This window comes from Corvus hawaiiensis, chromosome 18 (assembly GCF_020740725.1).
Source record: "Corvus hawaiiensis isolate bCorHaw1 chromosome 18, bCorHaw1.pri.cur, whole genome shotgun sequence".
NCBI classification, from domain to species: domain Eukaryota; kingdom Metazoa; phylum Chordata; class Aves; order Passeriformes; family Corvidae; genus Corvus; species Corvus hawaiiensis.
The window spans coordinates 9,716,513-9,733,288 of NC_063230.1; the positions used below are offsets into that span (position 1 = coordinate 9,716,513).

Here is a 16,776-nt window from a genome sequence, read left to right on the forward strand (position 1 = left end):
TTACTCCATCACACCCTCCAGTTCAAGCCAGGTGCCCCAGAGATAATCCTGATAGAAATTTCTGCCTTTTCCTCAAATCAAAAAGAAGAAGTACTTTAAGGGAAATTAACTGCATATCACAAGTCATTGGTAAGAACTCCAGCTTCTTGATGGTTCCTTCCAGTTATCTCTTGGAGCTGTCTGAACTTACAAGGGAAAAGAAAAATCCATATACAGCAACCCAATGAACTTCCTGCATATGTGGCTGCATTAGCAGCTCTGCCAACTGGGAGCTAACTTTCTGGTTAAAAAAGGCCACATATATAATCTGGAACTTCAGTCCTGTCTCTGTACCAGGCTGAGGTTTTCAGAGCAGGCATGAGCTTCTGCTTTAAGAGCTCTGAGATCAAAAGGAAAGACCACAGCAACAAAACCAAAATACCCTGACAAATCACAGCACTGAGCAGAGGTAACATACACCCTGTTGGGACGAGAGCAGTTCTCTTCTCCTTGGAAACTGCAGTAGTGTCCATTTCCAGGGAGGTTATAGTATTTCCCCCTAATAGCAGGATGGACACAAGCAGTTGCTGCCCTGACACGTGAGAAATGGGAATGTGATCTGCAGTCAGGTATGGCAGGTTAAGGAGAGGCTGCAGCTCGGCTGCTCAAACAATCCCAGAATTGCCGTGAGTTCTGCCCGAGGCTCTCAGCCTCAGGGGAGCCACGTGTGGAACAGGACCTCTAGCTGGCTCTTGGAACCACTAACACTCCTGAATTTTTGCAATGTAGGAGAACAACAGTGTCTGCAGAGAGACAGAACACCCCAACCCTGGCTATCTGGTGCCGTCGGACTTTCTCCGGGCCACGTCACTGCTGGTTTAAGGAATGGGGAAAGGCAGGTGGCCAAATATTTTAGTCACCTCCCCAAGTGACAAGCCAGGAGCATGCAAGGACAGTTGTAAACACAGAGTAAACAAGTGCCTACAAACATTGACACTGGAAAAATGCTTACTTAGGCATCAGCATCTTGTTTTTCTCATAGAAGAGGCGGAGATCCTGTGGGCTGCTGGCCTGTAGGGGAGAAAGAAACCAGTCCATGAAGCAGTTGACAATGAAGGAAAGGGATTAGCATTTCTATTTCACAGTAGCTCTGAAGAACAGAGGCACTTTTTAATTGCTGGACCAGCACAGACAATGAGAACCTGCAGTTTGCTTTACATTGAAAAGCCAGCCCTGTGCCACAGTAAATATACAGTATTTTAACCTGCTGCCATTTTGTCCCTGACCTGGTTTTGTCCTGCTCTGCCCTTCCATGGGCTGAGCTTCACTGCAGTGGGCTCTGATGCTCAGGTTTGAGCTGGCCTAATAGCCTCACCCAGGAGACTAAATAATTGTAGACGTGAGGAGTCCCAAATGATGAATGGCAGATCCTGCTGAGAACACAGATTAATGCTGCAGGGCATTTAGAAAAGGGCAGGGAGCCTGCTGATGGGCAAGGGATCTGTGAAGAGGCTAGGAACATGGAGAAACAGCAACTGAATTAGGATTTTCTACTTTAATTCCAGGAAGCCAGATGATCTCAAGCCGCAGCTCCTATTTTATTTGTGCAGTAATATACACAACTGCGGGGGATGTTGATGACAAGATTCCAAATTCTGAGAGATGGGATTAAAAAAAAAAGGTGGGGGCTAGGCACAAGAGGTTTACAGCTGAGGTTAAAAATAAAATCACCAGTAGAGAAGCGCAGACATGTAAAAATCCCCTAACATAAATTCTCCATTTGTTTTCATGCCATGAATAATACAGGCCAGTAAATTAGCCCTAGTGTCTCAAGCTTTTCTGCTTAGGCAAAGTCTCTTTACTAAAGGCAGAGCAGGCTGGCTGGCACGACACAAGACATGAAGGCACAGAAACAGGGCAGGAAGATCAGAGGGATTCATCTGCAATCAATTATTAGTGCAGCAGAGTATGTAGGAAAGCGTGGATGAGGAGGCAACAGGCAGCTTCTCCTGATGTTCAGGGCAGGCTCAAAAACCCCTCGAGCTTTCCACCTACCTCTATTTCTAAATTAGAAGCATTTAAGGTGAATTAAGATGCTTAAAAGGGCAAATCAGACAGGCCAATCTGCAGATGGCCATCAAAATACCACTAACACAGTATGGCTGGAAAAGCAGCCACATAAGATGCTGTTTCAACATCACCTACTTACTCTGGCTGAAGATGAAAATTAAGGATAACTAACAGCTCAGTAAAAAAACCTCAAGAGAAACCAAAGGGAGAGCCTCAAAAGCTGATAGTATCAACACACTTGTGCAGCACTCATCAGGGCAGTATTCTTTATACAGCCGTACCAACACAAGCTGCACAGCTCTCCTGTTGATTTGTACTAATAAATGCTACTGGATTCCTGAAGGAAGGAAATAAAGACATCCTGGTTGTCTCTTCTGTAATAATACACCCTCTGCCATTCACAGACACAGCAGGCACCCAAAGAGAAGGCACAAAACATCAAAATTAATGCAGAGCACCTTGTTACACAGATGCCAAGCTGCATCCATTTCCAATTGCTGCCACTTAATTTGATTCAGGAAAACCCCATTTTACACCTTCCCCTTGCAGATCTTGGAATGTAATTAAATTAATATTTGGCAAACTTTAGGGAGGCAAGCATACACCCTTCACCAAATGGCCTGGCCACATTGCCCAGAGTGAAGACAAATATTCCTGACAGACACAATGTACAAGGAGGGGCAGAACTCCAGAACGGGAAGGGAAGGGCTCATTCACTTCAGAGAGATACAAGCCTTGGTTGTTTGCTCTGGTCATTTCCTGTTGCAACAGCTCAATTGTTTCACAAACACAATGAAGCTCTGATCTACTTCAAACACTGTTTTGTCAGAAATTTTCCTGGCAATAAAGACAGAGTATATTCAAAGCAGCACATGTATGAAGCCCAGTTCATTAGAGGTTTCTAAGCTCTGGCTCGGACAGAAACAAAATTCTCAATGAACTTTCCCTCCTCTTTGTACAAATTCAAGAGATGTCCCTGCAGGGATGCTGTTCCTCCACATTCTGCTGTGTCAGTACAACCCCTACTTGTCGTGCACGGACCATACCAGGCTGTCAGGCTCCTCCCCACCCAGACCACACTCCCTCATTTGGGCTGTCCCCAAGAGTCTGTGATTCAAGGCTGGTCTCCAGTACAGATACCAGGGGAACAGAGTCATTCTAGTGAGTGTCCAGCATAGACAGCCATGGATCACCACTAATTTAGCAAAACCAACTGCATCTTCATGTAACTTCATTATTAATTGACTGAGTCACACAGTTCTGCTCCAAGTAACCTGTCCACTGCTCTCTTGTTATCATACAATTCATAAAGCACTAGGACCCTCAGCCACTTTGCTCACCTCTCCTTTCAATAAATAGTGCTTCTCTAAGAATCATGGAAAAAAAAACCCAAACCAGAAATGTTTGCAATACAGTAAAAATGTCACTTGAATTCCCTCTTCCAGGAAGCTAAGAACTTAACTTGCAATCTGCCTTCCAGGCAGATACACCCTGCCCAAGAAAACCACCAGAAAAAGCACACTTTAGGCATGTAACAACCAGACCATTCAAGGTTCACAGAGCCAACTTCTATCTGTGGGACAGTACCCATCTGCCAGAACCAGGGATGCAGAATGGACAGTTCAGCTTTCCCTAAGGCCGGGAGGCACACCAGCAGGTCAGTTCACACCCTCAGTCCCCCTCTCATGTCAGTATGCAGCAGCTGCATTTTGGTTTTGTCTACCCTTTCTATATATAGAGGCAATTGGACAAATTCAATCTTGCCACTCTGTTACTTCGTCCTGAGCAGCAGTGGAAATATGTTGAGCCAACAAAGGCATTCAGCAGAACCCTGCCAAATCCCCTTCAGTGCTGGCTGCCTGGAAGTGAATTGCATGTGAAAAGCAGGCAGGGTGGTGTTTCCAAAAGCACTCAGCAGTGGATTTGTCATGCTTGGGAAACGGCTGGATGCAAAAGTCCAACATTCAGACAGAAGGCCAGAGACATTCACACCTTCCCTAAACAGCCCTGTCTACTCAACACTCCATAGCAGGTGTATGGTATCTGCCCTGTTCTTTGAATCCTTTCCTTGGGGATTTAGAGGTGCAGAAAGGGGATTCGGATATGTCAGAAATAATAAGTAAGTAATGTTGTTTCTAGCTCCACAGCTCTAGGGAAAAGCTTGAAAACCTGATGAAAATACTTTCTGGTATTTTCAGGCTCCCTCAACTAAGTGGCTGGCATTCAGAGGACCTGAAAGCCCAAGAACCAGAAACAAGCAAACAAAAAGCCCACCCCCTGAACCTTTTTCTTTTGCTGTCTATGGATTTCTCTCTACCACCAACAGAGCACCATAAGACCAACAAACACTGGTCCAAAAGCCAGTGGTTCATTGACTACAGCAACAAGTCAGTCACTGCACCCAGTCTCAGCAGAATAACCCACCAGTGCCAGGAATTCCTGTCCCCATGCACACAGGGCACTCCAGAGGAACAGGTCTGGGAAACGAAGAGCAGGCTGCCTAACAAATAAACCAGGGGTTCAAATTCTTGGCATAAAATCTGCCCTTTCCTGGTGCTCCTCAAGGCCCATTTCACAACACAGCACTTGCTGTAAGTGATACACAATCCTAGTATTTATGCAGACAGAATTAACTCAGAATTAAAACAGTGAACTTGGTACACCAGACTTAGAAATTAATTTTTCACCTAACAGCTAGCTGGGATGAGAACATAAACAGGCAGGTTAACTCTTTCAGAGCTGCCAGACCAGGCAGAAAAACTTACTTATTCTCTTGTCAATTCCCTGGCTCACTCTCCCCCAGATACAGGGCACTGTGGTCACCAAAAGCTGGAAGATTCATGCAAAGGTTCAGACAGCAGACAAACAGGTTTCATGTATTTAGCAGGATCTGATGTCCCACTGCCAGAGCCAGCTCTGACACAACCTGCTCGTGCTCAGTGGGGTGTCTGCTTACCAAGAGCTGCCCAGATTTAAAAGGGGTCACACAACAGAAGCCAGCAGAAATATCAGTGTGAGTCCTCCCACACAGAAAAAAAAAAAAAAAAAAAGAAAATTGAGGTCATTTAACTAATCATATTTAGAACACCATCTGACAAGTACTAGATTGGTTTTGGATTGTTTTAGACCTTGTGTAAATCTTTCTTCTCTTGCCTCCAGTTTTGCTTCTGGTTGTCACTTGTTTACACAGCCAGCACCACCTCATGGTGGGCATGGGGTCCCAGTCTTTTCAGCTCAGGTAAGGACAAGAGCAAACCACTACATTCCCAAGGCACTTCCCAGTTCTGGTCAGCAGGAGCAGGAAATGCACTGCTCATGTCCTGTCCTCAGCGACAGAAATGCAGAGATGTGAGTGCAGACCACTTATTAGGCAAGGCAAATTAACAATTCCACATTAATACAGCGCTCAGCAAATCTGTTTATAGGGATTATGAATCCCATTAATCTCATCCCTATGGCAGTCTCACTGTTTCGTTTATGGGCATGTTTAATACAAAAAGCTCCTTAAGAAAGCTTCACCAGCCATCCTACCAACTGTTCACATCTGAGCATCAGCAGCTTCTTTCTTGTCTGTGTGCAGTGAGGCAGGGAAGGGACAGGAGTAGCTCTGGGAAATTGCCTTGGGTGACCCAGCTATAGTTAATTTTAACTCTAGACAGCCAGAAATCACATTCACACACATACACACATCTCTGTCTTGATTTACAAGCACTTTCAGGATTGACAGCTGCCTCAGCCTTTCCACACATTTGATCTTTTTTCCATCTAACCCATTTCCCCGAAGCCCTATTTTATTTTTAGGCAGCTCATTCCTCCTCACTGCAGATAACACTGGAGTCCTTTTTGCTTGCACTTGAAGGTGCCTCCTTGGCTCAGGCAGTGACAGCTACAGCACCCAAACACAGCATATTTCATGTCACCAAGCTCCAGATTCCCATGGGAATCTCAGCTAGACAGAGATGAGGGGCTGTCTTTGCCAGCCTGGGAGGGAAGGCATGGTGAGGATTTAGCCCGAAGAGGTTCACTCAGAAATCCAGTTCCTGGCTTCCCTGTACAACTGGGTCTGCTGTTTCCTTCCCACCTATTCGGAGACATCCCTCCCAAAAGCACTCATTCCTATTCATGGTGTCCCAATCACCTCTGTTCACTACTCCTCTTTTCTCCTAAAAGCCCTGTAAACAACAGCTTCTTGCTGCTCAGTGACCATTAGCAAATTCTTACAACACAGTCATGCCAACAAAGACAGAAAGCCAGTTAATCTTTAACCAGCTTCCCCTAGACAGGCTTCTTTCACCTGGATCTCAAGCTGGAAGGCAATTTGTGACACTAATGGCAAAACAAATAGATGGGGCACAAAGAACCATCTGGGCTGAGCTCCTCTCTCTCCCTGATCAAACACATCCACAGCTGCTACTGCAGGCACAAACAGGGCCGGGCATTTTGCTTCCAAATACGACCTCCAAAAGAAGAAAGGGTGTGGGGAAAACTGAAACAGAGAAACCAATAACCCCCATTCCCAGCCCAACAGAAGTATTTGGGAAAGAGCCATTTAGTGAGGCAAGCACAAAGCATGGGTCAGGAAATGCTGGGTAAGGACTGAAGTGTCCCTTCACTGCCCACTCCAAGGCAGGGTATTCCCATGCTTCAATCAAAGAACCCCTATGATAAAGTCACCACATTAAACAGTAGTGAAATAATTTGAATGAGTAGGTATCAAGGCACCTTTAGAGACTAAAAGGCACCAAAACATAATGGAGAATTCATGCCAGGCTCCCCTATGCATGCAGTCAAAGCTTGCTTTCTCCTCCCCCATTTTCTTCTTAACACACAAATATTTGTTTTCTTTCATCCTAACAGTCATTTTCTCCTCTCAAACAAAGATACCAGCACTGACAACAAGTGGATGCAGCCAGTAAACAGAAGTCATTCAGAAGTTTCAGTGCATTTTGTAGGGGTTTAGAAAAAAGAAACATGCAAAGGAAATGAAGTCTTGTTCTAAGTACAGAGGAAGCTGGTGGACAGAATATAAAGCACTGGAATGGAAGATTCTTATAGCAGCAGGGAAGAATTACCCTGAAGGAAAAAAGTGTTCTTGGCTCTAGACAAAACCAAAACATACCATTCATTTACTCTTGTATTTGCCCACTCTTGCCTGCAACAGATTCAGAACTCGCTTTATCCTCCCTGATGATGTAACTGCATAAACATTCCAGGTCTTGTGTGAAATCCTAAAGAGCTGTGGAACTAAAGCTCATAAAGTCCTTCACTTCATAAAATCTGCCTGATTACCTGAGCATAGATCTCCCTCCAACTGACTTTCTTTTGTGCTATTTGGTTTTGTTTCCTTTTTATTCATTTTTGGAGTTTGTTGGGGATTTTTTCCATTTTGTTTTGTTAGGGAATCAGGATAAAGAGATGTCAGGACATAAGAAGAGAGGACCAGAAAAAGCAAGGGGAAAAAAAAATCTGATAAATACAGTACCTTAAAATAGTAATTTCAAGGGAGAGTGCTGATCTCATTCAGAGATGGAAGAACTAAAGTAACACACAGTGTGGCTAATGATTGGGAATGAGAAAAATACACTGAGTCTAGATGAATTCCAGCTATGGATGATGAAAAATATGTGAAGTAATTCTGAAGCAACAGGCATAAGGCCGTGGTGAATTCTCCACCATTCAAAAACCTAAAATCAGAGAATGCTGTTCACAAAGGATATGCTGTAGCTCATCCAGAAGTTATGGCATTAAGTACAGGGTGGAGCTTTACAGGGCTGTGTTATATTTGGAGGGGTTTGGATCTGATGAACATAAACATTTCAGGCTGGAAGAGATTGCTGTGAGATGAAAGATCCTACTTAACTGCTCTGAAAACCAAGTTGATTTAGCTGCAATACACTACTTACCACCAAATCATCCTGAATATTATTGTAATTGTATAATATTGTAATAGTAATTGCAATCTTACACTCCTTCTATATGCAAAAGAATTACAATTATAAATTATACACTGGTTACAGTTGTAAATAGAAACTGATTTTCTAAGTGTAGGCCTAAAAAAAACCCCACTACTTTAACTGATTCATGGTAATTTTCTCAGTAAGAGACCCTTCCCTTGGCTCTTATAACTGGGAAATGCATTTCAATAAAATACAGCCCAGAGAAAAGTCATATTCTAGTAACACATCCAGCATTACAACATATAAAACACAACACTGTTGAGGTGTTGGGCAGCCAGACCTTCATGAGGCTGGATCTGTGTGAGCTGATATTAGAGATGACAGAAGCCTTAGAGTAACTGGATTAAAAGGGAAAAAAAGAGATAAAGCAAGAGAGTCATAAACATCAAATCTAAGCAACTCACCTGAAAAGGAGCCTTTCCTGTTAGACACTGATAAATGATGGTTCCTATACTCCAGAGGTCAGCTTTGGCATCATAGTGTTGTGACATAATGACTTCTGGTGCCTTTTGGGGGAGAGAAGGGAAACTTCTTTTATAAAAAGAAGTAGTTTGGTTTGGGTTTTTTTAAGCAACTCCAAGAAAGAGAAGTCACTATTATGCTTTAAAATCTCTTGAGCTAGATTCCTCAATAACTGTGAAAGATTTACTCCCAGTAAGACTGTTAACACTACATTGAAAGGGCCACTTCCCTATTTAAGTGGGGGAAGCAGACACTTTCATTCAGAAGACAAAAATATGTCCTTGCATATATTGTGTATTTTGGGCAAACCCAGTACTTTCCCTTCTCCCAGTATACCACTTTCTGCTGAATCCACCAGAAGAAGCCCCACTGAAACCATAAACAGATCTTCTCAACCAAAGCAACAAACAGCACCAGGAGCAGCAAAGGCTCCCACAGCACAGGTAAATTCCAGCCTCTATCCTGAGCTGCACCACTTGGGCACTTCCCTCATTTAGCCCAAGATGGCAGCACATTAATTAAGCTCCAGGGCCTGGTGCCAAGGTCACAGTTTGGGTTCAAAGGCAGTGTTCCAGTCCAACAGCTTGAGCCCTGCTGTGCCTCAGACTCTGGTTTCTAATCCCACATTGTGCCCTCAGCTGCTCCCTCCCAGGCTTGTTCCAGAAGCTGGAGACAGTGCAAGCCCCCAAAGCCCCTGGCTCAGCAGGCAGAGCCTCAGGAGCAGCAGCAGAGGAGGGACAGGAGGGCAGGCTGGATAATCCCACGTGTTTATAACTACAGATTTCATTGCAGTGCTGCCAGCATGGAACAGGATCAATTTTTCAGCTCTGTTAGAAGTAAAGGCCACACGTAATGGAAAAAAAAAAAGGCAACAAACAAGTTGTGGACAGGAGCTCAGTCTGTCCCCAAGGGAAGCAGGCATGACACCAAACAAAGCCAAGGAAGTAGGACAAGAATTGCACATGGAGATTTCAAGTCTTGCCATGGCATGGATCATACTGGGGTTCAGACAGAAAGCTCCTTCTGGTAGGGGTAAAACACCTTTGTTTTTTTAAAAGAGCAAAATAAAACAAAGCAGCAATAGGCTGTGAGCTAAAGCAGGGAATAAAGTCCTGCCTTGCCAGCAGATGTTCCCAGGGCTCCTGCACAAGACCAACAATAGCAGTAGGGACAGAATTCAGAACACTCCTTAAATCCCAATTGAACCCTCCCTTCCCATCTTCCTTCAAATCCACCAATAAACAGAGAACAATATGAAACATTGGAATTTCTTGTAACATCCAGTGTTGTTTAAAATAAAAATAAAAAACAAATAGAAAAAATATCATCACTAGTTTCCTCCAGCCCTTTCAAAAAATAAGCTGGGTGTTTTCAATTACTTTCACAAGAGACTCTGAAAGAAAAAGTATCACTAAAAATAGACAATTCAGGAAACTCTCACAGGAGAGGAGAGTTACATCATCTTCACATATAGCATAGTTCAAATAAACATCAGGCTTTATAAAAAAGGAAAGAGAGAGGAAGTGTGTTTTGCTTGAGTCAGTACTGTGGAACTACCAAATGCACTATGCCTGTGCAGTGCAGCACAGTCCAGCCTAACTCTGCCCCAAGACTACAGACAAAAAAACTTGAGAGTGGATTAGACTGTGTCTGAAATGAGGTGCCTCCTGCCCCAGGACACCTGTAAAAACTTCAACTGAAATTGACTCACATCACCTTTTTACTTTGAGCTCAGACACCCACGTCCCCAGGAACATGTCTGGCTTTGACATTTTTATTTCTGTCTAGTTTTGTCATTTTTCCTTTTACTGACTTGATGTGACACCGAGACCTTGACTGCTGCCATGAGCACAAATAAGAGATCACCTCATCACAACCCGATCCCAGAGTGGGAAGTACAAAGAAGGCAAAAGGGATCAGTTTGGTTTCTTATACACATCAGTTTCACAGTCTAAGCAGTCATCCTGGAAGCATGGTTTATCCACATCTCACCTGGAAGTTACATAGCAACACAGGCACCTGCTGTCCGACATTAGCAGCAGCCAGAACTTCAGCAATCTCCCTGTGCAACAGCTGGTTTCTGACAAGTAAATAAAATTTCACCTCTGGGGGAAAGACTAGAGAAAAACAAAGCCGTCCTTTTGGGGGGCAAAGCAAGAACAACACAGAAAAACCTGTAGGCAAATCACACTTACCATGTACATGGGTGAACCACACAATGTTGCTGCCATCATATTGTTCTGCAGGTACCGGGCAAACCCAAAATCAGCTACAAAGAGAAAAAGAGGTAGGTCAGGAGCAGACACCAGTTCTAGAGAGCCTGCACCTTTCTCCAGTTGATTCTTCTTACTTTACCTTCATTTCTCATCCATCCTGCAGCCTCTATCCCACCTTAGCAAGACTTTGACAGCTCTTCTTGAGCAGCAGCATCCTTGTGCTAATTATTAAAGCATAGTACAGACACCAGGAAGCACAGACCAAGCCCCCACAGTACTCAGATGAACAAACTCCCATCCCTTTTTCAGGGATCAGTACCCATTTGCCTGCACTCTGAGATGTCAGCTGGGAAAGCTCTCTTGACTTCAGTGAGAATGTGCCAGTTCATAACCAGCCAGTTCATCTGCTGGGATCTCAGCCTTTCATTTGGGGAACTGAAAACTCCCCTCCATTGAAAAGGCTGTAATGTGAAACACATCCAGGAGGAACCACTCCTCACCACTACCCACATTTCTAGACCTGCCCTACCAAAATGAGTCTTGTTCTGTTCCTTCAGAAGGGTACCAACAGTGCCAATACCAGCACTAGGACAGAAAACTGAGCCACAGTCACTTAGCAAGTAGAAGGGCCAGGAACAAGGAATACTAAGACGAATTACCTCTGCAGGTTACTCAGCATCTGATCGTATGATACTGAGATGTTCTCTCAAGGTTACCAGATATTTCAGGCTAGGACACTGACACAGCTGTTTACACTGTCATCTGTCACTAATGAACTGGTACAGCCAGATTCTCCCTGGACCATGTACTCCTCAGGGAGCAGAAGGAGGGTTGCAGGTTACATCACACCCAAGAGCAGTTGTGCCCACAGCCCTCCTGCCTGTGTTTACAGCTCCCAATCTCTTCCTCACAGATAATTACTCTGCACTTGACAAAAAAAAACCCAAACCAAAACAAAGAACACATCAAAATGCTTCAGTCAAACAAGCAGCAACATTTCAAGCTTTTCCACTGGGCCTCATTTCCCAGCTGAAGGAAAGCACAAGGTTACAGTGAGGAACAGTTTTACCTAATTGGTGTCAGCTTCAGCTCTGAGTTGTAACGTAACCAAAAAGCTCACGTGTGAGGGTGATATCATCTTATTTTTGAGGGACTGCAGGGAATATGTGTGCTCTGTAACTGGATTTCTGGAGCACTTGTCCCAACTACTGGTCCCACTTGCCTGATGTGCAGAATGTGAATTTCTTCAAGATGCAACTGAGAAGCCTGTCTGGTTCAGACTGGGAAAACTCCCACTTTTGGGTCTGCCTGACAACCCACTGCACTCTCTGAGGCCAGCCAGGAGAGCGACTAGTCAGGTCTTCGGACAACAATATTTAACCTCATCACTGTTAAAAGCTGAAGACTAAAGTCACAACTTCTGCTTATTTCTTGGTATGCCTGGAGATTACAAGCCAATTAGGGCAGGCTGGTGTTTTGTTTTTACTGAGGGAGGCACCATTCAACTGGGAGTGGAGCAAGGCCTGCCCAGTTCCTCTGTGTTAAATCTGTGTCCTGGCAGAGCAGAAAGCTTTTGCTCCTACTGCTTGGAGGCAGCTGAAGGCTACATTTAGCAGAGGAACTAAGGATGAAAAACATTGGAGTGTTTTTAAAATAAGTGGAGCAATGCTTTTCTCCTCCTAGACAGTTCCCCAAAGAAAGATTGAGGTTTGCCACTTATCCATTACCAAACTCCTGAGTGCTTCGGGTGACGTTTGGAGCAGGGTCTTACCGATCTTTATGCGAATGTTGTTGGGATTTGATTTCCTGCCTCCAGCATAGGAAAGAAGGATATTCTGTGGCTTCAAGTCCCGATGGATGATGCCCTTGCTGTGCAGCATTTTCATGGCACCTGCAATCTGCTGGAGAAAGAGCCTGATGGTGTCTTCACTAAGTGTCCGCATAGCTGAGGAGGAGGGAAAAAAACAACCACAGATGAAAAACTTACAATGCCAGTTCTCTGAGGAGCCCAGAGGGCAGAGTTTCACAGCAATTAGCTGTAATTTGTCATTTTATTCCCACATACGATGTCTTTTCCCCACACACCATTTCTGAATGATTCCTACAGGCAACAAGAGAGAGCATTTGCATTCCCAGCTTATTCTGTGGTCAGGGCTGTTGTAAGCCTTGAGTCTCTCAAGGTGAACTCAGGGCAACACCAGGTGCTGAATCTGGGTTATTAACTGTGTCCAAAAGTGGCATCTGCTGAGGTTTAGGGCTTCCCTCAGCAAGAGCTGCCAGGCAGATCCAGGCAAGCACCAGGCATGGCTGTGGCTGCCTGTGAGCTATGGTCAACAGCAGCTGGATACCCAAGGTCAGAGCTTTATCACAAAGACTAGGCCTAAAGGTGGAGCTAAGAGGAAAGGCAATTAGGATTAGGATTTACGCCTGCAAGAGTCATTAAGGCTCATGTGGGACCTGGGAAGGGTTGATAGGTTAAATTCACAGTAGGTTAGGGCATACATCCAGCAGGGATCTGTACCTTTGGGGTATGAATCCAAGTCTAGGCCTAACCCTTGTGCATCACCACCAAACCAGAATTCTAATCCCAAAACCGGTCTTTAGGTGAACCATGGTCCAATACTTAACAACAGACCCTACCAAATGACCCCTGCAAACCATCACCTGACACCCTCCACACTACATCCACAGATACAACAAGAATGTTTCAAAATGCTTTCACAAGTCAAGTTTTTTAAAAGAATACATTAGTGATCAAAATCTGCCAATATAGAAGCTCTGAAGTGGCCTCTCCTGAGATACAGGCTTCCCAGGGACCGTAGTGTGAAAATAAATATTGAAGGGATTAAAATCATTTTCAGCTGGCTCTTCTAATGAGAGCAACGCGACATCAGCTCTCGTTATTTTAAGAGCTATACATATGAAACTCTTGCCAAAGCTGGGAACAGCTTGCTGAACATACCCCAGGATCAACAGTGCTACCAGCCTGCCTCCTTGTCAGTCACTGAGCAAGTCAGGCTTCAAGCAAGCACCATTCCACTTGAATAAAATAATTTCTTTTGTAAAAGGTCCCTGTAAATTACTTGGGACTTCATTAGAGTTTTCCCAGCTGTTCTCTAGTAAGACATTAAAACAGGCTGGCAGGAGCTTCAAAACACCACTCTACTCAGTCAGCTAGAAGGGAGGAATCCTTATGAAAACACAGCTGAGGTTGCACACAGCTTTAACACAACACAGGAAATTAAAAATCTAACTTTTAAAATACATGGATGGGAAGCAGCAAGGGACACAGATAAGTTAAGCAGTGCTTAGAATAGAAACTAAACTCCCACCACTCCCAAGCCTCACTGTTCTAGGAGGTACAAGCACAGCTAAAGTGTCACCATGGCTATCAGGTGGTCCTGGACTCATAACACGTGAGAGCAATGCACATGTATATAGAGTTTCTCTCCCCTCACTGAGCCTTTTTCCTCATGAACTGGCTCTCAGCTGGAGTTCACGAGACTCCTCTCCAAAAAGGGGAGATTCTGTGAAGGGATTTTAAGGATATTAAGAGGCAGCTCAGATGCAAGTCTTCAAAATGGACTTGCATCTTCTGAAGAAAGCACTGCCTCATCTTTAACAAAGCTTTCCCCAACCTCCTGCTGAAATATCTCAATGTACTCGGTCCCATACCATTTTCTGTCTATTAAAAGTCCAGCATCTCTTAGCTGTGCTCAATATTCTCTCCAACAAAAGGGCTCTGCAGTATTTCTGCAATTTATACTCAAGGAAATCTATTCAGGAATGGTTAAAACACCACCTTTAAACAAAACAGCAGAAATTCAAAAGGTTTTGTTTCCCCAATTCAGCTCAGGCCCAGGAAAGGACAGGCTGATCACCCTCCCTCAAACATCAAGCAAGACTTGAGACTCGGTAATTCTTATTATTAAGGCAGAAGGCAATTACCAGCTCCTGGCTAAACACACTCTGCCTCTAGCAGAGGAACTGTGGAGAGCCTTGTCCTGACCTGCAGTCCCAAGAGCATGCCATGGCTCTAAGGCATTACCCTCTCCTTTAGATAATTTGGTGGCTATAAGGCTAACACAGCACTAGCCATCAGCCCTCAGCAAACCAGCTGAGCCTCCCTAATGTGAATTCTAACTCTTTATAATATTGAAAACAACAACATTGCTACCAAGATCAGAAAAATCCATTCATCCATAGAAAATAGGGCTTCTAAACTACCTGTTTCTGCAGACTTTAAGCTTTTCTACTTCACAGAAGTCTGTACAAAGTTCTCAGCCCTGCAGAAGAACTGTTTTCCTGGCACAGAGAATCTGAACTGGTGTCTTGGGCCTGCAGACATATTTGCCCAGGGCAACTGCAGTAGCAGAGTGGAGCTACCATGCTGCAGTGCAGCAAAATCAGACAGAGAAGTCTGCTGGATCCTCTGGAAGCATTAAATCTCACAAATCCAGGTAGGAAGGCAGGACAGGGAAACTGAGGCTCTGCCCTCAGGAACAGAGAAGGGGTAGTCAGTTCCTTGGGGAGGGTAGGGGCAATACCCTTTTACCTCCCTCCATTAACAAGCAGGCTGTAACACTGGAAAACAAAACTCCTTATCTCTCACACTCAGCCCATCAGTCTGCTGTGTGACAGCAGCAATCTGCAACTGAAGGACAGGAACATAAATATAACTGACATTTTCAATGACTTCAGGACATTGGTCTGCAAAAGTTCTCCCAGACCAGCTACCAACAGCAGAGGAATGAGAAGATCCAGAATTTAGGGGCCATCAAAAAACCCAAAGAAAACCCAAACAAGTGGAGAACAAAACAATGCTCCTCCCTTGCTGCATCCCAAACAGGGATCTTGTAAGTCTAGTCCCTGTCAAAAGAGGATATTCTCATCTTCACCAGAAAACTGCTGGCAAAATACTAAACCTGCATTAAAGTCTGGGCATCCCTGTGGATGTCTGTGGTGAGCAACACATTCTTGCAGAGGATGCTGTTTCACAAGCCCTACTTTGCCATTACTGAGAAGCAATAATATCCCTGTGTTTATTTTCATGGGCTCCACTTCAGTGATGAGGCACTCTGCTTACTGCCTTGGGCTGCTCAGGTCAGTAGATCAGAGCAAATATTTGCTCTGGGTCAGTGTGGGGCCCACATGCTGTGAGCTCTTAAGGCAGAGAAAAAGGATGAAGCACCTAAGAAGTGCCCTGGTCAGCTTGTTCTGAGAAGTTCAACCTGCAGGAGGCTGCCAGGTAAACTGCAGTAAACAGCCCTTGTCAGCTGATCCAAGAGTAGACGTACTGGAGTACACCCACTGACGTTATATTACAACACCATTTTGGAAAAGTTATTTAGGAAAAAGAACATCTCCTCTTACCCACAGGTGTCACAAGTATCTCTAACATGGGCCCAATCCAAGTCACACTGAAGTCTGAGACCAAGCTGACTTGTTTGGGGCCTGGCTTGTACCTACCCCACTGCTACCCATGCAGAGCATGGTCAGTGACACTCCTGAGAATCTTCTGTACAAGTCAGAAGACTTAATGCAGATACATCTGTGATAGGACTAGACCTTAATTACCTGGCTGTAGACGGAGAAAAGCTACAGAGCAATGCTTCACACCCTTGGTTTGCAACAGGGTCCCTGCACCACTTGGGATAGACTAGAAAGATCCAAGCTCCCTGCATGTGTCATGGTCAAACCAAGAAATGCCCTGTTATGATACGAAAGCAACAGCTTTAAGAAAGGTCACAAATATGCTCTTAAAAAGTGTCCATAACAGCCTGAGCCAATGACAACTCACAGAATTTAAGAAGGAATTTCAGACCTGCCTGCTCTGACCTTCTGAGTACCCAAGGACACAGAATTCCAGTTATTCCTGTACAGAGGCCAGTCACTTCTGTAACACTTCCCACAGCTCTACCACGCAGAGCAGAGATCTGCCACTCTCAGCTCAATACACGATGGCCTCCAGTGAAAGCAACATCCAGAGATCTCCCAGAAGGGAAACTGCATTATACCACTAAAGGACAACACCACCACAGCAGCTGTGCTGAGCAGAACACACGCAGCCCTGGGTTGTATCACAGGGATGG

General features: G+C 44.6%; 1 protein-coding gene across 4 annotated transcripts in view; it reads right to left on the reverse strand.

The window, feature by feature from the left end:
- ULK1 (unc-51 like autophagy activating kinase 1) overlaps nucleotides 1-16,776 on the reverse strand; it is a 78,180-nt gene that overhangs the window by 40,663 nt on the left and 20,741 nt on the right. For all 4 annotated transcript variants that reach the window (XM_048322552.1, XM_048322551.1, XM_048322554.1 and 1 more), the window contains exons 7-10: nucleotides 12,456-12,629; nucleotides 10,664-10,737; nucleotides 8,411-8,512; nucleotides 992-1,050 (exon numbers count right to left, since the gene is read on the reverse strand). In XM_048322552.1, the coding sequence (XP_048178509.1) occupies nucleotides 992-1,050; nucleotides 8,411-8,512; nucleotides 10,664-10,737; nucleotides 12,456-12,629 (409 nt within the window). The remainder of the gene's footprint in view (nucleotides 1-991; nucleotides 1,051-8,410; nucleotides 8,513-10,663; nucleotides 10,738-12,455; nucleotides 12,630-16,776) is intronic.